The sequence below is a fragment of the Oryzias latipes genome, chromosome 3, assembly GCF_002234675.1.
Source record: "Oryzias latipes chromosome 3, ASM223467v1".
Classification (NCBI taxonomy): domain Eukaryota; kingdom Metazoa; phylum Chordata; class Actinopteri; order Beloniformes; family Adrianichthyidae; genus Oryzias; species Oryzias latipes.
The window spans coordinates 24,642,014-24,666,807 of NC_019861.2; the positions used below are offsets into that span (position 1 = coordinate 24,642,014).

The 24,794-nt window shown below is 38.4% G+C and overlaps 3 protein-coding genes across 3 annotated transcripts; 1 reads left to right on the forward strand and 2 right to left on the reverse strand.

Moving 5' to 3' along the window:
* The first annotated feature begins 818 nt into the window (after nt 1-818).
* efcab2 (EF-hand calcium binding domain 2) lies at nt 819-4,609 on the forward strand. Its single transcript, XM_004067258.4, has 7 exons — nt 819-1,155; nt 1,273-1,342; nt 1,430-1,502; nt 2,581-2,657; nt 3,253-3,295; nt 4,240-4,306; nt 4,401-4,609. Exons 1-7 carry the CDS (start codon nt 1,131-1,133, stop codon nt 4,517-4,519), a joined length of 474 nt encoding a protein of 157 aa, XP_004067306.1. The 5' UTR covers nt 819-1,130; the 3' UTR covers nt 4,520-4,609.
* Nucleotides 4,610-4,950: 341 nt separating this feature from the next.
* LOC101160396 (ADP-dependent glucokinase) lies at nt 4,951-13,509 on the reverse strand. Its single transcript, XM_023953547.1, has 7 exons — nt 12,715-13,509; nt 11,542-11,701; nt 8,914-9,104; nt 8,737-8,833; nt 8,492-8,628; nt 8,105-8,241; nt 4,951-7,277 (listed from the first exon to the last, which is right to left on the reverse strand). The coding sequence occupies exons 1-7, from the start codon at nt 12,908-12,910 to the stop codon at nt 6,714-6,716; spliced, it is 1,482 nt and encodes a 493-aa protein (XP_023809315.1). The 5' UTR covers nt 12,911-13,509; the 3' UTR covers nt 4,951-6,713.
* A 3,837-nt stretch (nt 13,510-17,346) lies between these two features.
* Nucleotides 17,347-23,023, reverse strand: ctsb (cathepsin B). The gene is made up of 11 exons (XM_020699636.2): nt 22,885-23,023; nt 20,766-20,892; nt 20,601-20,686; nt 20,294-20,408; nt 20,072-20,187; nt 19,860-19,945; nt 19,065-19,211; nt 18,703-18,819; nt 18,425-18,553; nt 17,995-18,071; nt 17,347-17,841 (listed from the first exon to the last, which is right to left on the reverse strand). Exons 2-10 carry the CDS (start codon nt 20,886-20,888, stop codon nt 17,998-18,000), a joined length of 993 nt encoding a protein of 330 aa, XP_020555295.2. The 5' UTR covers nt 20,889-20,892; nt 22,885-23,023; the 3' UTR covers nt 17,347-17,841; nt 17,995-17,997.
* Nucleotides 23,024-24,794: the final 1,771 nt, after the last annotated feature.

A 24,794-nucleotide genomic window follows, 5' to 3' on the forward strand; every position in this document is an offset into this window, starting at 1 on the left:
TGCTGAGAAACAGCCCCAAATCATGAGGTTTCCACCCCCATGCTTTACAGCAGGTACGGTGTTCTTTGGATGCAACTCAGTATTCTTTCTCCTCCAAACACGACGAGTATCGATCTTACCAAAAAGTTTTATTTATTTCATCTGACCATAGGACATTCTCCCAGTCCTCTTCTGAATAATCTTATCATCTTAATTCTCTCTAGCAAACATGTACTGTCTTTAGCAAGGGGATATGTCTGGGACTGCAGGATTTGAGTCCCTGGCGGCGTAGTGTGTTACAGATGTAGTCTTTGTTACTTTAGTCCCAGCTCTCTGCACGTCATTCACTAGGTCTAATTGTGTGGTTGTGTGGTTGTGTATTTTTGCTCATTGTGATCATTCCGACCCCACGGGGGGAGAACATCTTCCAGGGAGCCCCAGAGGGAGGTAGATTATCAGTGGTCTTGTATGTCTTCCATTTCCTAATAATTGCTCCCACAGTTGATTTCTTCACAGCAAGCTGCTTACCTTTAGCGGATTCAGTCTTCCCAGCCTGGTGCAGGTCAACATTTTTGTTTCTGGTGTCCTTAGACAGCTTAAGGTTGTGTACTGGTGTATTTTCTATAGACAAGCATACATTTTCAGACAACCATCAAACAGGTGCCAGTAATTAAGGTGACGAGTGGCAGACAGAGGATCCTCTTACAGAAGAAGTTCCAGGTCTATGAGAGCCAGAAATCTTGCCTGTTTGTAGGTGACCAAATTCTTATTTTCCACCATAATTTGAGAAAAAAGTTCTTTAAAAGTCAGACGCTGTGATTTCCTGGAATTGTTTTCTTATTATGTCTCTCATAGTTGAGGTATAATGACAAGTACAGGCCTTTCTCATCTTTTTAAGTAGTAAAACTTTGGCACCATTGGTGACTGACTAAATACTTTTTTGCCCCACTGTAAGCTTTTTCAGATAAAGTTTTAGACTTGATGAGTTGGAAAAATTATTTATCCAATATGCAAACAGATATCATTATAGGTCATTAAGTGTCTCAGAATTAATTAGGTTATTAAGGAAACAGTACATTTTTTTTGTTGGTAAAAGAATATTAAGTAGGGTGTCACTCGGTTGCTAAGCAACACGACAACACCAGGCAGACATGGCGGAAGCCGGTGAAACAGCAGGTCAGTCAGAGTTTCTTTACTGGTTTAAAATTTGTTTAGTTTTTGTTATTACAATTCATTTATTTTTTTCAATATATAAATTAGATGAATACAGTCTATTTGTGCTTTGGTTATCAGAAATCCAGAGGAAAATCCGCGCAGCCTTTCACGTGTTTGACCACAAAGCTGACAACACCGTGGACGTCCGGTGAGCTTTAAAGATCCCAAACTTATTTCATTAACTCAAACAAGTCAAGAGTAACTCAGCGCCCACTCCGAAAATGTTGTTTTGCAGTGAGGTCAGCACCATCATCTATTCGCTGGGATGTTTCCCCACCAAAGCAGACATCCATCGCTTCGTGGATGAGGTCAGTAAGTTCCGCCCTCCTCGCAGGCGGGCAAAATAGTGTGCCATTTGCTTCTTCTAGACCTTCCTACAAGTACAACAAACTTTTACTTTGAAATTTCTTTTCTTTTTTTTTTTTTTGCGCATCTCTCCGTGCGCTTTTTTTTCTCTCCATCTGTTTCTGTCCATATCTGGACAGCTGGAGCCTTCACCCCCTTCTTGTACCTCCTCATTCAGGAGCGTTTGGCCATCATTGGAGCAGCAAATATAGGATGATTAGGTGTCGCGTGGTCTGACTGTAACGTCGTATCGCTGATTTTACAGAAAATATATGTTGACCCGCAGAATCAACTTAAGAGCTAATTTTTTTTTGATTCAGCCGCTTTTGTATCAATTCTTTATTCTCTGTTGCATTGTTTTAACCTAAAAACTTTAGTGCGTGCCGAATCCTTGTTTTACGCGCTTTGCGCATGTTGATCATTGCGCAGCAGCAGTCCAAGAGAATCACAAAAATAAATAAAAATAAGCATTGATGAAAAGCACGGACCGTCTATTTGCGCAACTTCTCACTCTTTTAGTCAGTCAGGCCTTGATTTCAGGCTTATTTGCTGTATTGCCACGGTTGGTACAATGACTTCAGTAGTGTAATTTATTTTATATAAAAAAGATGTAAAAACGAAAGATAAAACATTTAAATGACTGTTGAAAGGGCCTCACACACTTATGTGCCCAGGGCCCCCCCTGCAGTTTAATTTTGCCTCATATAGATTGTTGTAATATATTTTAAAGCCACATTTTGCCACACCTTCAAAATAGTCAGCATATAAATAGCATTCAATTCTTTAACAATAGTTAGAACTGAAGAATCTACTGGCAGAAATGTCTTCCGGATAAACCTTAAAAGTCCAGTTACCCTGAAGAACTGTGTCATCCTGCCATAACATTTATGATTGAAAAATCTTCACAGATGTAAAACACCACATTCAGAACATTTAAAAAATACATATAAATTTGTTATAATTACATTTGATTAACTCTGATTAACTCTCTTGTTTTGTAACATCTTTCAGAACTTTTGTCACAAAATTCTGTTCACACAGGTGGAGGAGGACAATATGGGATATGTTCACTTGGACAAGTTCCTACCAGTCATGACCAAAGTAATAATGGAGAACAAGTAAGAAAGTTCTGCTTTCTACATTATTTTCCAGTCACATTTTAAATTCATTCAACTTTTTTTGTCTGCTTCAGAAAAGAAAAAACAGTGGAAAAACACACTCATGTTAGCCTTTCTGTACAGCTGACACAATTTTTTTATGATGATAAATAAAACTGTCATTTATCACCTAGCATGCTGCAGATAATGTACTAGAGAGACCCAATGGCAAGGCGGTTCAGACTTTACTAAAAACACTGTAAACAAAAAAATATGTGATCTCCTTCAATACGAGATTTGGAAACATCTTCTTGTGCTGTTGGGTTGAATAAATTCAACATTTGAACCCACTTTTCATTGTATGTGGTGTTGTATTGCATGAGCAACTTGGAGTTTGACACCTTTATCTGAGAGCAACTGATCCCCTCATTATCACTCCTCAGCATTCAGCATTGCATGGTCAATGACTCTGCCTCAAAAAGATCTTCATTACACTATAGTTGCCATGCCATTACATTCTGAGACTAACTGGGACCTCCTGTTTACTTTGGAAAATTGTGCAAAGCTCTATTTGTAAACGGGAAAAATAATCTTTATTTTTAATTCTGTTTGTTAGGTTTCCTCCCATTCCTGAAGAGCATTTGCGTCAGGCGTTTGAGGTGAGAGGACACCCAGTTTCACTGTATCGCCAAGACCCATAGTTCACGATCTCCGTCCACTAAGGGGAATGACAGTCTCACGTCTTTGTCTGATGACTGCACATAACTTTCTTCAGCTTTACCTGCAGCCACAGTAAAGGAAAGAAAATTAATGGTAAAACTTCCTTAAGGCCCTGGTAAAGTTTGCATGTTCCCCTGGTGATTGCTTTGTTTCCCTGGGCACTCCAGCTTCCTCCCAAAGTCCAAAAACATGCTTCACAGGATAATTGAAGATTCAATTATCCTGTGTCAAAGCTGGGTAGGCTCCCGTGATCCCAACTGGGAATAGCAGGATTAGAAGATGGATGGAAAGTATGGTTGAGTTTTTACTTGAGATCTCTGTTGGTAGATTGTATCCTACCTCACGTCACCACAGACTATAAAACCTCAAAGGATTCCTGAGGCAGCAACGATCACATTTTATTTGACCTGCATTTTAAAAGAGTTCCAGCATCGTTTTCATGTCTAATCATCCATAATTGTTACTGTGTATTTCCTGAAATAATGTAAGTCACGATTCACTTGGTTAACTCTTCAAGTTTCCATTAAAGCTAATTTTCATTAACCTACCTATTACATAAATGTTTTAAACTGAAGAAATGTGAAACTTTAATCTTCAAATGACATTTGTCTTCTTCCCCAAGAGGACACGCTGTAAACCTTTTCTTCTTTAGAACATGTTTTTTTCAGTTCTCGCGCATTTTCAGGGATGCAAGGCAAAGTGATTCCGTGGTTCCTGTGACTGACGTGTTTCTTGATTTTTCTATTTAATCGAGAATACAAACTTTTGTTAAAATTGATATACTGTATTATAAACCTCAAGGAGATAATTTAACATTGAGCATAATGTTACCTTATTACCTTGCTTCAATGTTCATTAAACCAGAAATGCATTATGATTCCAGGTTTTAGACAAAGACAGGAGGGGATACATGGAACCACAAGAGCTCGCAAAATACATGAAAAGTGAAGGTAAAGCAGAAGCTTTGAAGTAGTTTGTGAGCTGGAAAACAACAAATTAATGGATCAATGTTTAATATTTTCATTCAATGCTTGTGTTCAACAGGTGAGGCCTTCAGTCAGGAAGAGACCAATGAAATGCTGACAGCACTGGTTGATGAAAAAAAGAACCTTATCTGCTACAAGGAGTTAATCAATCAGCTGACCATTGACCCCGACACGTAGGCAGTCATTCCTCATTTCTCAGCATATCTGCTGAAAAACAGTGTGTTTGGGCCAAAATACAAATAAATATTAATTTTTGTTTTTTCTGTATTGCTGTCAAACTTCAGAAATTATTCAAAATGTTTATTTTTAACAGATCTTGGAAGTTTAAATTGATTTGAAAGGTTAAAAAGAGGGCCATGATGAATTAACAAGTTCCAAAAATAGAGAAGCAAACGTTTAAAGAGATGTAGAAATAATGATAGGGATTAAATTTGCAACGAAGATGGAAACTCTGTGGCTTGTGTGCAACAGAACGTGAAGCTTAGGTTGAAAGAAAAAAAAACTAAACTTTGTAATCAAAATGCAAAGATTGGTGTTAAAATGATGACATTTTCTTCAATAACAGAGTTCTAGCAGAATGGAACAAAAAACAAAAAAAAAGCAGTGACTTTTGCTGAGCATAGCACTTTATCTGAGGTGATTTTCATGATTAACATGATTCCAACATTTACAAGACCGTCAGAAAACAGGGGTTATTTGATGTACAGGAAAGTCTGAGAAGTCTAGTAACAAATTCCAGCAAATCCCTCTATGTTCATGATTTTAGTGTACAGTACAATTTAATGTCAAAATAAACACAAATCTAATAACCGTTTAAGACCAGAGAGCTCAAGAGATAAAACATACGTCTACTGGGACAGGTTTTATCGTTTGGGTTTCAAACAGAAACAAACAGAATAAGGCTCAAATAGCTTGCAGATGCAGTCTTTATGAGGGCACAATTATTTAAGGAAAAAATGGTCAACTTGACTATTGTAGTTCTGGAAACAGGCCCAACTGGATTGATGATGGAATGTTTATTTGTATAAAGAGGGGGAGGCACAGTTGAAATGTGCTAAAGTCAGCATTTAAATACAGATTTGAAACAAAATCAATCAAAAAAGAATCACAGTTGTAAAAAAAAAAAAAGTCAGATAAGCACAACAGTTCTGTTGCAAAGGAGATTCAATTGTAAATAAGACGACTCAAGTGTGGCCTGGTGGAACATGGAAATATGGAGATCCAGGCGGATCTCCATGTTTCACAAAGATTCAAGAGTCAAATGATGACTTCAAGTAAAAATGACAGAAAAGCAGCCCGTTTTCCAGCAAATCCAACTAAATGTTCATTTCAGGTGAAAAACTGACAAAAGGGAAAGAAGTCAGAGTGAGAGAGCAGCTGACGGAAAATTGAATAAACAATGACATCAGAATCAGCTCCCTGCAGTGGTCTCTCTGCATTATTGCACACAACTTCAACGCAGAGATTTACACCCAACACTAACACGCCCACAATATTATGCACACGCTTCACATATAGCAGGAAAAACAGGAAATTTCCACCATGTTCCTCCTTTCTTTCAGAGAAAGGGCTCAAGATCAGGAAAGAGGATGATCTTTAGGTCAAAGCGTTCTGATCAGTTGAAGCTTAGTGGGATTCAAAAAAGAACAAGCTCATAGATAAATGAGGTCAAAGGGTTGTTCAAAACCTGATATGCATGACGCCAAGAAACACTGGATTCAGTCATTTCTGAGGCCTTGTTGCATAGCTGCAGCCCACGTTTAAAGAGTGGGAGGATAATTGATCTCAAAGGAGAAGTTGTGCAAAAATTACTAAAAAAGAAAACCACACACACACACAAAAAGAACCACACAGGGCACATGTTGGCCCAATAAAACAACCTATAACTTGTGCCCAATGTTACCCCAAACCTCAGCCCTCCTTTATATCATCCTGACCAAAGTTTACATTTTTAAGGTGTCAGAGAAATATAAAAAGATAAGCTATGAAAATCAAAAAGTCTAAAGGTGGAAAGCAGTGACCCGGCAAACATGCTGGATCAATTTAATCGTTTTACATTTTCATATCATTGATTTTTTAATTTAGGTTTTTAGCTGAGCAGCAAATGTGTATTTTCCATTGACTGTCCTCCATCCTACATACATTTGAGACTGAAAAGATGGTGGCTTCACTCCATCACCAATTACTGCTAACCATCAATGGACTTTTCTCACCTGTAAGAAGTTTCTATTATTGACAGGTTGGACCATCAGCTGCAGAAGTAACAGATTCATCAGTACCCAAAGTCGGAAGTGAGCCACACTTTGATCAAGTTACCAGGGTCACATGGTTTGCCAACATTGATTAAACAGAAAAAACCCTATTTCCTTTTTTAAATCTGTAAGACCAGGCCAGCAGCAGAGACGTTGTCTCCTCCACCTGCAGTCTGGTAAACCTCGGTACACACCAGCACTGGGGCCACACAAATCTCATAGTCGTCCTCATCCCAACAGCTTACGGGCCTGTTCTCCTGCAAAGGGATGCGCTGGCTTCCTTCTCGTTGGCTGACGGAGAACGAGTCGTCCATGATGAGCCTCGCCTTGCTGGGGTCGATGTCATTGGAGCCGCAGACGTGGCGGTTAGCTGTGAGCGAGGCCTTTGCCGTGGCTGACATGGTGTTTTTCCATTTGGAGTCCCGTGTCACGATCATGGCCTGGAAGGCCAGCGTGTGCACGTGGAGGCGGGTCAACGGCTTACCCCTCCTTTTAGCACCCTTTGCGTCACTTTCCGTACTGGCGTCTTTGTAGCGTTGGTTGAGAATTCGATACACCTCCCTCATCTGGTCGAGGACCGTGGCGACACGAGGGTTTGGATCCGACAGCACTGTGATGTTGGAGCCTTTGAGGAGGCTGAGGAGATTTGGAAGTTCCTGTTCATTCATTCCTAAGGAGTCTGCCTGGAAAAGCACAGAGAAGACAAACTGTCAAACTGGAATTATTCAAAGATACATTCTAAACTACTGAATTGACTGTTTTTAAAAGAGAACCAAAACAATAAAATCAGAATTTAATGCACATCACACAGGAGGGACATGTTTGGAGCATCACTTTGCAGTCAGGAATGGCCATTTTGTTTCATATTTTAAAATGAAATTATATTTATACAAGTTAACTTCATGAGGTGACACTTTTATTTTGGCATTTGAAAATCACAGATCCAACGGAGGCAGTCGGACGCATTCCAAAAGACGACATCTGTTTCCAGAAACAGGACTAAGCAGGCAGGAAGACGTCTGGTCCGTTTAATCAGAGAATCCAACTCATTTTTGAAAAAAATAAATAAAACTGAAGCACCAAGTGGAGAGTCTGTATGAGATCTGCTAGAAAAGTCCTGAGGAATGCAGAGCTCTCAGACTGAAACAAGCCCAAAGGAACTTGAAGCTCCACTGAAGACTGATTAAAATGATTAATTATGACTTCATTGTTTAAAGGAAGAAGAAACATTTTTACACATTTAAAGGTTTGGCAAGCACGACTGCTCATAAAAAATGTGTTTAAAGGACCAAACAGGAAGTGGTTAATATTCAAATATAGGGAAATCTCACCTTTTTTTAATGCGACTGTTTGCAAATGTAGATAAATAGTTTGCCCAAACACACCAAACTCAGTTCCCAGTTTTCCTCTGACCTATTTACTGCACTGTGTTGTTTGTTCTCTGCACTTTCATGAGTAACAACAAGACATTTGATCACATTTGTGGCTAAAAAGATCCTGTCATACATACGTGGGAGACGACATAGTGCAGAAGGTCTTCCATTATACTTTCTTCAACAAAGCTGGCCATCTCAAAATGAATGCCGATTTGAGGAGAGGAAGAGGAGAGCAGGTCTGACAAACGAGAAAGGAGAGCATCTCTCTCACCTGGAATAAAAAAAACCACAACCACAAAGTTTTTACAAACTCAGAAAAAAAATGGAGGAAAGACAGATAAGAAGAAGAGAAGATGAAGCAAGAGAAAAGAAAAGCTTGAATACAAAGAGGGACGCTTTTAACAGAAATAATCAACCAGAGATAACAGATGAGAACAGGGGGTAGAAGTGACAGAAAGCTTAACTAAAGGGACACAGACAAAATAAAACCAACATACAGATGTGGCGGCCGTTTGACTGACCTGACTGGAATGGAAAGTTATCCATCATTTGCAGGCCACCCACCACCAACAGATCTGGTTTAAAGTCTTTGAGTTTCTTAGCAAACTCTTCCATAGAGGACAAATAGGGGTTCCGGTTATCACTGTGAATTATGTATCTACAAAAAACACAAACATCAGCTGAGTTAAAAGCAAAGAAATGCCTTTGTACACACTATAGAGGTTCAAGAGTATATTGTTTCTGACTTTAAATCAAAACAAAAGACCTGTTGGCTCTGCGTGACGTATAACGGCCCCAGCTAGATCCAGCTGAATACTCCAGGATCAAATGAATGTCTGGCTCTTCTAGAACTTCACCAGCCACTGGAAAGAACAAAGACAAAAGAGTAAAACGGGACTTGGTTCCATCATCCCAGGCTGTGGCAAAGAATTGTGTGATGTACCTGTGATGTGCTCGGGAAGGACGTCAACGAAATCGGTGCTGTAACTTCCCCCGAGCAATACATCACATCCCTCATTTGCCATGCGACCAGCCATGACTGGAGCGTTTCCACCTACAGCCCATCTGTTCCCGGGTAGGTCCCGAGCGCTGTCCACCAGCTCACTGAAGAGGGTTTCATTCAGCATAAAGCGCCTAAGGGAGGCAGTGAAATTAAAAAAGAGAATGAAGCAATGTTTACTAATGACATCAAGTCTCTTTTTATCAGAGTAAATTCCAACATCACATTAGAGCTTCAAGTGTCACCTTTCAAGGAACATTATCCACGTATCAACTGCAACACCGTCCATCCTGGACGTTTTCTTTGATTTATTGCTCGACATAAACCAAAACATAAACCAAACAGATGGCTAAAAATGTGACTAAATAACTACACTTCACACCCTGCAACAAATTGGGAGTGTCAAACACAAAAAAATGGTAGTGCAGCGGGGGCTGACGCGTCCTGTTGAATGGGTGAAATGCCCATAAAAAAATAAATAAAAAGAAAATCACATACTTAGGACTCAGGAGTGGGATAACTAATGAGATTTTAAAGTGTTAGCTTGGTCCTTCAGTGTACAGATAAACACAGAGATTGCTTATGCTGACATGGAGGACTTCCAACGCTCATTTCAAGTTTATAGTTTTAGTTTATAAAATTGCAGTACAGTATTTCGTCCTCTAGATATTTATTAATCCTTGAAGTACGCAGCTTCAGCATTCATCTTATAAAAAATGTATTTTTCACAGAATCAGAACTGTATGCCAGCTTCCTATCAGGCGTGGTTGAGATCTGTGGTACAGCTCATGACTGGTTCAGATCATATCTGGCAGACAGAGCTGTGATTGTGAGCTTATCTGGATTTACATCTGCCACAGCACCTCTGTCTTGTGGGGTTCCTCAGGGCTCAATTTTAGGACCTCTTCTCTTTTCCTTATACCTCCCTCCACTGGGTTCCATCATAAGAACATGGAGCATCCTTGCATTGTTATGCTGATGATAGTCAGTTATATGTTCCCATTAACAAGAAAGGTTCCTCTATAACACCACTCCTGTCCTGTCTACATGACATCAAAGGTTGGATGGCCTTAAGCTTTTTGAGTTTTAACAACCAAAAAAAAAAGAGGTGATTTGGTCCAAGCGGCTCTGTGTGACCCGCCCAAGGTGGATTTAAGTAAAGCTGGGTTTTAAAATGGATAGAGATTCATCAGCTCAATGGTAAAGACCAGCTTCTTCCAGCTGAGGCAGTTAACAGAGATGAAGCCATTTTTATCCCAACGACATTTTGAGACATTAATCCATGCCTTCATCACATCCCCGGTTGGATTACTGTAACTAACTTTATTTTGGGGTCAGCCAGTCATCCCTCTCATGTCTGCAGCTCGTTCAAAAAGCTGCTGCTCGTTTTTACTGGGACCCCTTCACACCAGTTCTGGCTTCCCGTCACTGGCTGCCTGTTCATTTTAGAGTTTTTAAATCTTTGAGTGGACTTGCTGAGCTTCCCTCTCCATACACTCCAGCCCAGTGTCTCAGGTCAGCTCATCAGCTTTTCCTTGAGGACTAAAAGGAAGTGTAGGGGGAACAAACCTTTTCCATCTGTGCTCCGAAACTTTGGAATGCTTTGCCACTAAATATTAGACAAGTGTCTTCCCTGTCCATTTTTAAAACACGACTTAAGACTCATTTTAATAGCCAAGCTTTTAGTCATATTTAATATTTTACTGTTATTTTACACTCAAGTTTTATTTTTTCTACTCTGAATGTTTTCATTTGTTTTTACCTTCTTGCTCTCATTTGTTTGGCTTTTATGTTTTTATTCACTTATTTATTAAACCCGTTTTAATTTTGTTTAACTTTTATTGTGCAATTTTGTTCAATTTTAATTGTGTTTAAGCACTTTATAAATAAAGTTGATTAATTGCTATTCAGTTAGAAGGAATAACTAGCTACTCTGAGGGATGCGTGCACAATATTCAAACTATTTTTAAACAATTAGGAGTTTATGCAATTTCTTTTTGTTGTTGTTACAAATGTTCCAGTTAAAAAAAGTTTCACAGAAAGCTCAAATATCTCTCTGGTTGAGCTCATGCATGTCCAAATCCCAAAGCTTTACAAAAACGATAATCCAACAATTCCAAAACAAAATAATATAACAGAAATTGAGTAACAATAAATTCATGATGAACAACTTCAGAAATGGCAAATACGCTGATTTAAAAATAACTTATTTAACGTTAGTTACAATCAGCTGTCTGTGCTGTCTTTTCCTCATAATTTGCATGATGAATTTACCTGAATTTCTCTTCTCACAGTGTATAGTCCACTACAACTGAAAGCTTATTGATCAGCCTACACAGATCGATGAACCTATAGATAAGTTTGAGACAATAAATAGATATAGCACAGACTAAAAAAACTGTAATTCCTGGACTATGATTGATTGAATTCAGATAAATAATAATCACTAAGTCAGTGTGACAGGAGAAGCACAACATGAGCCATTTTTTGTGGACCACTGTACTAAGAACACATAAATAAAACACACTGATGGGGTAAAAAAACCATCATTATCTATCGGTCATCACTTACTCTGCCGCTGCTCCTGGTGCAAAGAAGTAGGCAAAGCTTTGAGCCAGCTGTTCAGCATTTTCTAGGTAGTCATAATGCACTGGGCTTTCTGTGTTAGAGATGCCTATCTTTTTTAAAAATGACACACCATCTACAAGCAGGTCCACACAACCCCCAAAACCTGTGGAGAAAAGAAAAAAAAAAGCTGTTATTTGATGACGGCGCACCCAGCAGAAAACAAAGGGTTTTTATTTAAGCCCTAGAAAGATACAGAGCTGCAGTTTAACCAGTTAAGTTAGGAAATATTTATATTTGTTTCAAAGAGTTTTAGGAACTGAAGAACTAGAAACAGCAGCTGTGACATTTGTTTGAAGATCATAAGGCGAGCTCAGAAACAACTGTAACAACATTAGTCATGGAGGCAGAACAAGTCCTACCAGAAACAGAATAAATACAAGTTTCACTTTATTTATAAAAAACGAATTTAAAAAGGGAAAGAAAAAAAACACCCATTCTGCGTATTAACGCCTTTTAAATAAACAACAGTATTAAAGTATACTGCAGTTATACAGACGTACAATGTTAATACACATAGTTGTGTTTAAAGTAAAAGACCTGCAAAACTTTAGCTTGAGTTTTCATTATTTTGAATCATTTCTATGCTTTAAATAATAGATTAAAAAGCCATAAATTGTTAAAGAGAGTTGTATCACAGTCCAAAGAGATCACATTTGGGGATTTAATGAAGGCAGCTGTCCTTTTAGATCTTCATGGAGGATCACATCCCATAACATGTTCCTGTGGTATAAAGTACATCAGCACTGACATGTGATGACTGTGTATCCATCATCACCTCCCTGTACATCCCTGTTTGGCTAGCATATCACACTACACTCAACCACAGCGCTTAGATCGCCATGTTTTCTCCTAAGTCAGCTGTTCTCACGAACAGACAGTGCCATCGGACTGCTGGCTGCTCCTGTTGCTACTTTACTCTCAATTATTCTTCATATCTACAGTCTGTTCGGCGGAAAAATACCTAGAGTTACATTTAATTGATTAAATGCAGACGGTTTATCGGGGGTAAAAAATAATAATCACATTTTTGGATTCCCAAGACACAGTTAATACCCAACAACGTCCACGTTAAGCCTCTGTAAATGAGTTTATGCTAGCAAGCTAGCTCGCACCTACCAATTGCCACTTTGGGTCTGGCGACGTTGTTCACGCCGACTTTCTTTTCAGCTTGCAGCAGGGAGGACAGGACGGTGTCCAACCGGTCGTCCAGAACCGCATTATGAGGCGAACGGAACCACACGGCAAACAGAACCACAAACAGGGAAACAAAAGAACCATATTTCATCCAAGACACTCTGCCACCCCCCTCCATGGTTCACTGCCGTTGATTAAGGTGGCTGTGGTGGTGGAGCGAACCTGCGCCTACCGCCCTAGCTGCAAAGAAAATATCAAATTTCTCGTTGCTCTTGTTGTAAAGGAAGTTCACGTCAATAACAATGACATGAACGTTTCCAGGAAGTCCGGGAACCGCGTTTAGGTTTTCGAAGAAAGGTACTCTACTTCTTTAGGAAATGGGACAAATGTAACGGTTGATCATTTTAATTTTGACTGGAATTTTATAGGTAGACTTCTTTCTAAGTCCACCTGAATAGTATAAATAGGCTGTGTTTTATTTGGCATTGTAATAGTTGGAAATTGTTGCAGTTAGGTCTACTACTACTCTAGATGTTTTTATTCACAAAACCAAATGTTTGAAGAACAAACTGTCAATATTTTTTTTCTAGAAATAGCCATGTTTTTTTTGTTTAATTCCATGAATTTATGTAAGGGGAAACGGCATGAAACCGCTTAAAATTCTAATATATTTTAAAATTGAACGAAACTTGTTAAAGAATAAGAGCAGTTCCGCCTCCTGTAGCGCTGCAGTAGCACCTCCAGAACAGCAGAGGGCAGGGTCACTTTAAGGCCACGTTTCCGGTGACAAGAGCAGCACGTAATGAGTTATATCACTAGAGTAGACACGCCCACTTCAGAAGCCTGGCCGAAGGTGGCGGAGCGCGACGCCATCTTGGTGAGGTCGACGACGCCCATATGACATTGATTTCTATTGATTTTAGTGGTGTCTAAGTAGCTTTTATAAACTGTATATATTTTTAGATTTAAATATATTTATACATATATATAAATATATTATGTTTTACATAGATAGATAGATAGATAGATAGATAGATAGATAGATAGATAGATAGATAGATAGATAGATAGATAGATAGATAGATAGATAGATAGATAGATAGATAGATAGATAGATAGATAGATAGATAGATAGATAGATAGATAGATAGATAGATAGATAGATAGATACATCGTTTGTTGTTGTTAAAGAAGAGAAACAGTCAGCCTTAAAAGCTCAAACTTGAATGAAAATGCATTGTTGCAGGACTTCTTACAAATAAAAAAATTATTAGAAAGAATTTTTAAAATTAATTTCTAAACATTTAGAAGTTTTAGACCTCTTTGACATGTAATTTAAATTATTTAGAAAAACCCAACAATAAGTCAAAAATAATAATAATAATAATAGTAAATCAATAGTCAAAAGTCAATACAAACAATAAATAACAATAAATACATAAGTCAAATAAAAAAATATCATTATTATTATTATTATTATTATTATTATTATTATTAATAATGATAATAATAATAATAATAGTAATAATAATAATCAAAAGAAGTCCAAAAGTAAACAAGATAGATTTACCCTAAAAAAAAACAGTCTGGCCTCTTATCAAAATCTGTTTCCACAAATGTTTTGAACAGCCAGACTGTATTACTAGTTGGTACCACAGTGATCCATCTGGGTTAACTCTTTTGATAGATAAGGCCCACTTTTTCCCTAAGTCTGAATCCATTGGATACCTGCAAGAAAAGTTCAGTCACTGAGTCAGAAATGTATAAATCTGTATTACTATAATAGCCTAGTATGCTGTATACAGGTTTAGCAAAATAAAATGTACATTTATATTGACAGTAAAATAAATGTACATCATGCAGCATGTTGATAATAGCCCTGGGGCCTGTTTCAGAAAGGAGTTTCAACCAACTCTGAGGTTAAACTTGAACTCTGAGTTGGTCAATCGAGAGATTAACAACTCTGAGTTTTCTGTTTCAGAGAAGCTGATCGGAGTTAGGTCAATCAATTCTGAGTGGACTGATTCGGAGTTAAGCGTCCGCACCGCGACTATAAGAAGCCATTATCAATGGAGCGCAGATATTACGAGTCACCATGGCAACCGTGGAAAAAAAGAGGTCTGCGTATTTTTCGCCAGCTGAACTTGACGTGCTGCTGCAGAGTTACAGTGAATATGAGCACATATTCCGGAAGACAAGCAACACCGCTGCATCTGCAAAACAGAGACAGTTAGCGTGGGAAAACATAGCTGCTCAAGTTAATGCGCAAGTTTGCATTTGAATCATTGTTATAAAATATTGGCTGTAATAACTTTTTAAATAGCGTAAGGTGTGAAATAAAAAATGGCAATATTTAGGTGTACTTTTGATGTGTTATTCCTGGTGTAATTGCATGAAATGCTGCATAGTGTACAGAACCAATCTGGGGGGAAAATCCATTTAACGTCGGTAATGTTTAGAGGACTTTTTTTGTTAACCTTCCCCTCTTGCCAACGTTGGTCACTTTAATATTAATACATGCAATTGTGTTTTTAAAAGTGAACTTTTGTCTACCCTTGTATTGATCAAGTGGTATAGGTTTATATGGGATTAAGAAAGTAAGCATTACTAGCAAATTGTGTTTCCTAAAAGTAATTGTTACATTAATCTAATTCAATGTCCCCGATTTCATTTTCATGTAGATGCAATCCTGCAGGAATTAAAAGAACATGGCAGCAGCTAAAAATGAAGTATAAAAACATAATTCAATCAGGTCAAATTTGAGCATGTGATGGATGTAGGCTTTGTTGACAATATTTGACATATGAAACATCTACATAGCAATATCTAATGTTTTCATTGTATATATGTAATTGATTGCAACGAAAAACGGTAACGCTCAAACAAAAACATATGGGGAAATGACAAAAAAATCGAGTCTAGGTCTCAAAATCCTCGCACGACGTAAATGTAATTCTCTACGAATTAATGCAGCCTACTCGTCTATTGGGTCCTCCAAAAAAGGACAAGCCATTCTTGTCACTTGTCTCTGTGTGACGGAAATGTGGGCAATGAAGGTTAAAGCAAAAAATACCGCTTCGTCTTTAAAAAGGGGAGGGGACCGGAAGAAACCTTGAGTTTAGGGAATAAAACCTGCTCCCGACCAGGTTAGGTTCACAGCGTAAGTAACCATGGACACCGACTCCGAGTATAAATTACCTCTCTTTCAGAAACGGGTTTGACTTACTCTGCTTACTCTGGTTTAACAAACCTCCCATTCTGATACGGAAAACCCAGGGTTTCCCTGATTTCAGGGTTAACGCACTCAGAGTTTACACTTAACCTCCTTTCTGAAACAGGCCCCTGCAGCATCATGCATGTCAACATGTGTTCTATTAATGAAGCCCCTGCAGCCTTAAAATTAAAATAAAATACTTACCTGTGAAATGATACACCTACCTCCTTATTGGACTAATTTATCTGATTTTGGCAATTGAAACCCGCACAATGAACTGGCATTATGCAATAAATGTGTTCAAATGCATTCACTGCAGCAGTAACTTGACCTCTCCAAGATGGCGGTGCTCTCCTCCCATGGGGAACCACGTGATGTCTCCTCTAGTGATATAACTCATTGGCAGCACGTTTTTTTTCCTTTATTCCTAAATTTTTTTGTTGCTTCAACAACTTTTCAAAGTTTAAAACAACAACCAATAAATTGTAAAATTTCAAGTACAGGAAATATATAATCAATACTTAAACTATCAGATAGTAAGATTAAAGAAAAAATTAAATAAAATGAATAGCTTGTACAAAAAGTGAAAGAAACTAAGCTATTGGAGGTTCTTTAATTTAGTCTTTTAAAAAATATAGTTTCATTACATTTTTCTTTAAAAATAAGTGTAATAAAGTAAAAACATGATTCTTGGCAAATATAGCCTACTTAGAATTTTTGTTTTTTTTACATTTAAATTTATGAATTAGGAACATTAAAACATGGTTCTTTATCTTGTTGACTTTTGGCCATTACTATTCTAAAGACCTATTAGTTTCAGTGAGCTGGATTCTTGGAAGAACCTAAGAAATAAAAGTCTCATCAGAAAATATGAATGTACAAAAGAGTATTTGAGTAAAAAATAAAGAAAAGTCAAACGGCTTAAACATCAAACTAATCAAAAGCACTTGTTTTCTTTAAAACTAGAGTTAAGTCTAAAGAACCTCTTGGAAGGTTATGCGTCACTAATTGTTTTTCAAATACACTTTCTTGGTTAATTTCATGCATTTAATCCCATACTCCACCATTACCTCTCTTGCAGTGCTTAGAAATCACATTTCCGTGAAGTAAACAATGGTTACTGTATATAGTATACATTGATTTTGACTCAATGTGTTTGGCAAATTTAGTTCATAGATTGTCCATCGATCAACACAAAAGGAAGCTCTAGTTAGACTTTGTTTTGAAGCATAAGGTTAGTTTGGTGTGAGAAAGCATATCGGTTGCAATATGTTTTTTTCCGTTCATTTAACATAAACAAATAACATTATTTTACACAGAAAAAAAAAAGATTTTACCTTTGACTCAGATGCTTAAATTACTGGACAAATAATGTTGAACAACTCAAATATAAAGTTCAAGCCCAATTTATTTAAATTCAAAACAATTGTGCCAATACAAATTCTAGCCAAGTGTCCCATTCGTACATCTAAAGGAAAAAGGTACCCCCCCCCACCCCACCCTCCAACAGGCACAAACAGTCCACTTCGTAAACTGGCTATGCTTTGCTGCTGCTGCTCTACAATGGCCAAGACTTCAAATTTTGCAACAAATTAAAAATATATATTTGACAGCAACATTCTACCTAAAAGCAGCTGATTCATGCTGAAAAATGCAGACAACACCTTTACACTGTTCTAGGAGTTGACACCTGCTAAGTCAGTTTCTGCACAGGCACATGGTTTTGAGGTCACATCTGCAAATTAATCTTCGTGGAGTTGAAGCTTAGAGTTATTGTTGTGCTGTAAAATGTAAAGTGATACAACGTAAAAAACAAAAAAAAACAAAATTGCTCTTTTATGGCAGTGGAGTGTGCTGCCCTCTGGTGGCGATGCAATTCTATTTCAGCAGCAAACCTAAAAAAAAAAAAAAAAGGAAGTTTGAATAAGGCAAAAGCAGTTGTAAACATGACACCAATAATTGTGAGCAAAAAAAGTTTATAAATACAAAAACAAAGTTTTACAACCTTACAAAAAAGCACACACAAACTACAAAGCTAGTTTTGTTACCTTTTATTTGGGGATTCCTGCCACAACCTCAGATTCAATCCCACAGTGATCAGATCCACGCAAGATTTTAAAGTACCCTATAAAAAAAATAAAAAATAAAACTAGATGACACAAGGTTGACTCAGAGTGATTACAGTGTTCCCTCGCTGTGACATGGTTCACATTTTGGGGCTTGGCCATAATTCTTTCAACAAGATCTTTGGTTTTATTCTACAACACTGGACTCATTTTTCTTCGGAGGCTTGAACATTGTGAATTTAAACGAGAGATAAGTGTCTAAATATCTGGAAAGTGCATAAAGTGAGGGATTTTACAGCCTTAAAACATCTATAACAGCAAAAAATAATATGCAGTGTTCACCTATTGCAGGTTCTTTTTTTTTAAATTTCCCAGCAAGCATCAGTTCAAGAAGCAGCAACAGATTTCTCACCATTATCCCCCCAGTCTGTGTTCCAGGAGTTTGCACACAGCCAGTAAGGGACTCCATCCTCCACTCCCCACCCCAGGATCTTGATAGCGTGTCCGCCAATAAGAGAGCCTGACACATGCTGGTACACCCCTGAACAGGTTTGACACATTCAATGAAATATTAGGTAAAGCTATTAGAAAGCTTTTCTAGCACCTTTCACACACCTCCCGTGTGCCACAGGCAACAAATTCAAAAAGGGCTCAAGTGTGCAGCTGTCCAGATGAATCATGTGCTCTCACCAGATTTGTACATTGGGAAGTCTTCATAGACCATGAAGGCGCCTTCCACTGGACCATTCTTGTAAATCTCGGTCTGAATCTGATTCTCATTTGCTTCCACACTGTATGAGGTTTTACCTGCAACAGACTCCAGTTAGTGTTCTGGACTGTGTTTTTTGGGTTAAACTCCCTGGGGATGGAGGCACATTCAAATATTCTAACACCACACAAATGTGATTATTGTTGACATAATGTGGCAAAGAAAACTAATACAGCCAAGTACATCAATATGCATTTCAAGGTCAAATCCTACATTCTACAAGGAAAACAAACGAAATGGGACAGACAAGGTTAGCCAGCATTTCAAGAATACTTTTCTTTACCATAGTGCTTGTCTTTTTTGTAACTGGGTGTGTAACCAGATTCACACTGATTGATGCACTGAGGAGTGTCGCCACCCTCTCCAGTGCAGGGGGGCCTGGTGCCGTTAACATGGTGTTCACAGGGAGGGATGGTGTAGGGCCGGCAACCTGCAGACAAACATCACTAACTTCAAACCACTGACACTATACAATTTAATCCCAAAAGAAGCAGTTAGCCTTACATTACTCTCAGACATTGAACTCAAATATAAACCAGGCATCAGAGAGCTGATTCACCTTTATTCTGTTTCTGACCATTTTTTCATGACCTTAAATATCAGGCAAAAAGTTCATTCATTCATTCATTTTCTTAACCGTTTTTCCCTTTCGGGGTCACCGGACCCTATCCCGGCCACTTGTGGGCGAAGGCAGGGGACAACCTGGACAGGTCGCCAGTCTGTCGCAGGGTAGAATGCCCACAAACACACACCCATTCACTCTCACACCTATGGACAATTTAGAGTTGCCAATTAACCTATGAAGCATGTTTTTGGACGGTGGGAAGAAGCCGGAGACCCCGGAGAGAACCACGGGGAGAACATGCAAACTCCACACAGAAAGGTCCCCCGTTGATGTAGTTTATCAGGTCCCCAGGCCGGGACTTGAACCGGAGGCCTTCTTGCTGTGAGGCAAGAGCGCTAACCACTGCGCCACCGTGCAGCCTCGTGCAAAAAGGATAAACCAAAAAAACAAAACAAAAAAACTGGATGATTTTAGACCAAAACAGTTGCGAGTCCCACTACAGCCCAAACTCACCAACATGTGAGTCATAGAGACCGCCAGTGACCAGTCCCTCTTTAGTCCAGAAGTCCCAAGCAGCTGTGGGGTAACCACCATTACACCTATAAAATACAGATGTTTTTGTGAGCTTTTAGAATCTCCATTCATATAGTAATTTCCATTCATATAGTAATTTATTGAAATAAAGAGCATGTGAAGCTCTGAGCATGTTCAGTGAACCTTCTTACCCCATGCCACAGCTCTCACAGCAGGTCAACAGATCCTCGGAGGAGATCTCCACGCTGACGCGAGCGTTGCTGTGGATGCACACGCGGTCCGAGATGGCCTCTGCAGCACCAAAAGCCTGAAAGCAGAACACCGTAGGATTCAACACAACCCCCAGCAGCAGAAAATAAACAAAAAAGTCCAATATGTGAACTACATGACATTCATGCAGATAAAAATCTCACCCAGCAGGATCCACAGGAGCCCTGGTCCCTGATCTCCTTCAGAGTAGGACAGTTTGGCCACTGCGCTCTGGCATCAAATTCTGTAGGCAGCTTCACATCTCCTGCATATTGAACCCTGCAGAAGTCAAACATGAGTAAAACTTGCCTCTGAAACTTGATGGGCTTTTGTTTCTTACAAGTGAGCTAGTGTTACAGTTTCCACGTGCAGATTCACAGATTTACAGTTCAGGATGTCCAAAAGAGCAAAAAAACCTGCATGTGCACCAAATCCACAAAAAATCTTGTTCAACTAAAATCAGAGACTCACATGATTGGCAGCTTGGGTCCCTTCAGCATAGTACCACAGAGTTTCTGGACATAACTGTAGTCGGCATTTTTGAAGTTGTGACCAGCCTGTTACACGAGAAGAGGATTTAGTCACACATATCTAGGTCTTCAAATAAATATAAAATTAGGAAAAAAGTGAACCGACCTTCCAAGTGGTGTTAAGCTTGTTGATGTAGTTGACCATGTCACTAGACAGTGGATGGAAGCGGGGTCTGGCCAGGCTCACAGACAAGCTGGCAGCCAATAACAGAAGAGCTGCACGCCACATTTTGCTGAGGACAGGACAATTGCAAGTTCAACCCACAAAAGTTAATATTTACATAAAAATGTGAAGAAGAAAAAAAAAAGGAGCCTGAGTGCACTTCTTAAAATCAAATGCACAAATTCCTTTAAATCTCACATTGAAAAAAAAAAAACCTGGAAGGCAAAACAAAAATAAGCAGACATTAAAAACATTGGTCACATAATGACCTAGTTTATAAAAATTGTGTACATGTTTCTCAGTAAATCCAGCTGCACTTATAAACAAGGCGTTTCCCCTCAGATGTGCTCTACTAGTCAACGGACATTCTCTTGTTGGCTCAAGTACAATTGAAAGCTGTAAGGAAAACAAGACTATTCCTCTCATCATTGATGCTTGTCTAAGTCCCCTACAGTGTTAAAGTGGCAGCTGGAGGTAAAAATCACAGAGACATGCTCTACAGATTTAAACATGTGACTCTGCAGCATCTGGTTTTACGGAGCCTGTGTGTGAATTGAGCATCGATTTATTCAGCTTGTTATTCAATTGTGACCAAACTGGTTTACATTACAATATATACTCGAAGTCACATAAACTGATAAATCCAAAGTACTAAAAAGGCAAAAATAATTACATTTTCCAAAAGAAAAAGAAAAAAAAAAGCAGTACAAGTCTGCTGAGATAAGCCACAGGTTTATTTACAGTTGGTTGGGAAAGTCACAGTTCCACCTCACGTGATTTCTGGTGAAATCAGTTTTAAGCTTCTACACAACAGGTGCAGGCATGTTTTCCTTCCCCAAACTATGGAACTCTTACATGAACTAAAAATAAAAAATAAAGAAAACCTTGTGACTGCTCAATTTTGAGGAATTGAAAGGTAAGGCAGCTGACGAGCATTGCTCACTTCCTGAGGACTTGACGCCTCTTCAGATCCATCAGAAACCCACAGCACAGCCTACTTAACATTAAGCTGCTGAGTCATGATGGAAGGCTGTTCTCGTCTTCAACAATGGCTTATGTGCACCACTGACTCTTAAGTAAGCAGGCGTGCTGTAAACAGTCATAGATGCATAGTGGGAAAAGTGAAGTTGCAATTTCAGATTCTCTTTTCAGTTTGACCCAAACTCTGGATCAAATAGTCTTTTACCTTCACAATCACGACATTCCTGACTAATAATTAGGTGTGCATGAAAACAGAAGACAGTAGAGTTAAGGAAGTTATTTGGTTTGGCAACAGTGTTTGCTCCAGCAACCCTAATCAGTTTTAGATTATTCCCAATATAGAGTAGGTCTTTTTTAGGTGGGGCATGTCAATTATTAACGGGAGTTTTAGCTTCAAGTTCAAGAAAACGTGATGAATTAAGTTGGGCTGTTCTGCTTTCTAAATCGATTACAGATACGTTCCTCATTTCAAAGCTGAAAATGACAGAAATACAGCTTCATAGTTTAAAGACATCAATTGTGATCGCCCATTTTAAAAATGTTGCCCCAACATGGTTTATCTGCGTGAAAATTCATTCCGATTTGAACATAAATGGATTCTAAAAGCTATTGTTTTGTCAAGGCAGTCGAGATCACAAATCCCCCTGTGTATGAAAACCAGTTTCAGTTTGTATTTCCGGGATTTCACCCCCCCCCCCCCCCCCCCATCTTTTTGTTTGACCTCGCTTTCAAGAACGTATTATGTTAAAATTCGATGAAACACGATCCATTTTTATTAGACAGATTAGCTACAGCCGTTAAACGAAGATCTGCCGATTAGGACGCGGTTACGTAAAAAATGTTTTACAAAAACAAATAAACTACAAAAAAAAAAAGCTAGCAACATTTTTACTGATACACAGTAGATGTCCTTCAATAGAGGTCCTTCAACAATATTAGCTAGCTAACCAAACTTAGTGTCGCGTGCACATGTTGTTTACTAGAAAATCCAGATTTAAATTTAAGTTACCCACACATACAAGCTCAACATGAGCAAATTAAAGAAAACAAAATTACTGTAAGTACAGGAAACTTCTGTTACCTGTCGCTTGTTAGCCACCAACTGGTCCGAACTTAAGTTGGTTGTTTGATCGGCGCCAGAACCCCCTTTTATCTCCGCCAATCTTTTTTGTGAGGCAAACTTGTTTCCCTTTTTATCCTCCGAAAGCACGTGAAGCTGTCACATGACTACGTCATGTGAAGTCACCGCCAGGTTTCGCCACACAGTTACATTTTTTTATTGTCCAATTAAAGTTAACCGAGCTATTGTGTTTTTTTCTATTTTCCCTTAATCTATTTTTGTTAATAATAACTCCTCACAAAACCCAGAAATGAATCTGGATTATTGGCATGTTTGAAAAGGTACAGTAAAGTTGCAATATTTCAATATGACCGCTAGGAGGTGCTAAAGCGCCCATTCTTTTAGCCTATCATTCACTTTAGATATTAGATTTCACGTTTTAGTTGACTTAAAGAATAAGACATCACTCAGATTTGCACTTTCAAATTGTAATGGCCATGTATTTCTAATAATTAAAAAAACTGATTTGTTTTACTTGTTGCTTTTAATTGACTGATGTGCTCACAATCTGGCATATTTGGAATACGTTTTAATCCTTCTGGTTACCTTGATCAGTCTGTGTGCAATATGAAAAATCTAACTTTCTTCGGACATTACATGTCCTTCATATCAACGTTTATTTAGTCTCTCTGGGTCACCTGTTCTGAATTTTCTGCAGAGCTTGACGAGAGCTTTGCTGATAAATTAGACACGGCAGAAAGCAAGCAGCCCAGAACACCTCAATGGGACAGTTAGACTTTAGCACCAGAAACAAGAACTTCATACCTAAAATAATTTGTATTTCAGCTTTTGTAGTTTCCTGAGCAGCTGTATAAATGTTTTAACCCTCGTATTATCCTCAGATATTATTCACACATTTCACCCTTGGGGTCAATTTGACTCCAGGGATATTTGCCTCCAGAAAATGATTAACATATAATAAATAATAATAAAACATACGTTTTTTTTTATGTCAGGCACATTGTTTATTTGTTGAATACATAAATAACCCCTTGATAATGAAACAGATCAGTGGGTTGACCTGTTCCCTAGCGCCACTATCAGGCGAAACTTTTCAATTAGAATGAATGTATCTTGAAATGTTTTCATACAAATCTTCTCAAATTTACTGAAATTAATGACCACAAGAGTTTGAACTCTATTGGTTATGGTTATGATATGACATTTGCTGTAGTGCCACCATCAGGTTAAACTTTCAGTTTTAGAGTTAGTGGATCTTGAAACATTTTCATCCAAATCTTTTCTAATTTGGGGTGCACATTTACGACTCTCACAGAGTAAAGCATCAAGCATTTCCTTTTATGAACATATTTATTTGCTTATTTTTATCCCCTTTGTTGTGACATATTGGTGGTTAGTCACTATAAAGTCTCACTAACCCCTCCTCTTTTGCTATCTGGGCTTGGGACCAGCAGTGGCAGAGTAAGAGAGTTTTTTTCCCCCCGTTTTTTTCTCTTATTTTTCTTTTTTTTCTTATTTTTGTGTGAAACAGAAAATCAAAATGAGAACATAAGTCAGATAGTCAGAACATGGAACAGTTCTTTATGCCCAGAGTCGAGTTTTTATTCTGCACTACTGTACACAGGATGTGCAGAGAGTTTGTGGATGCTCCTTGCAGACATATTTCTTGCTAAGAGTGTGTCCCACCAGACAGTCAGCCATGTTGAAGACAAAGTCATTATTGGAGCTCTTCATTTGAGAGATGAGATCAGAAAAAACGTTATTTATTCCACAATAGGGAAATTCTGTTGTCTGCGGCAGCAGCAAAGTGACGCGAAGTAAAGTGCCCTGTAAGTGTTACAGTTCAATTGAAAATATTTTACTTGAGATGATCATTTTAGAGGGGAGCCATGGGTACTTGGCAAGACTTG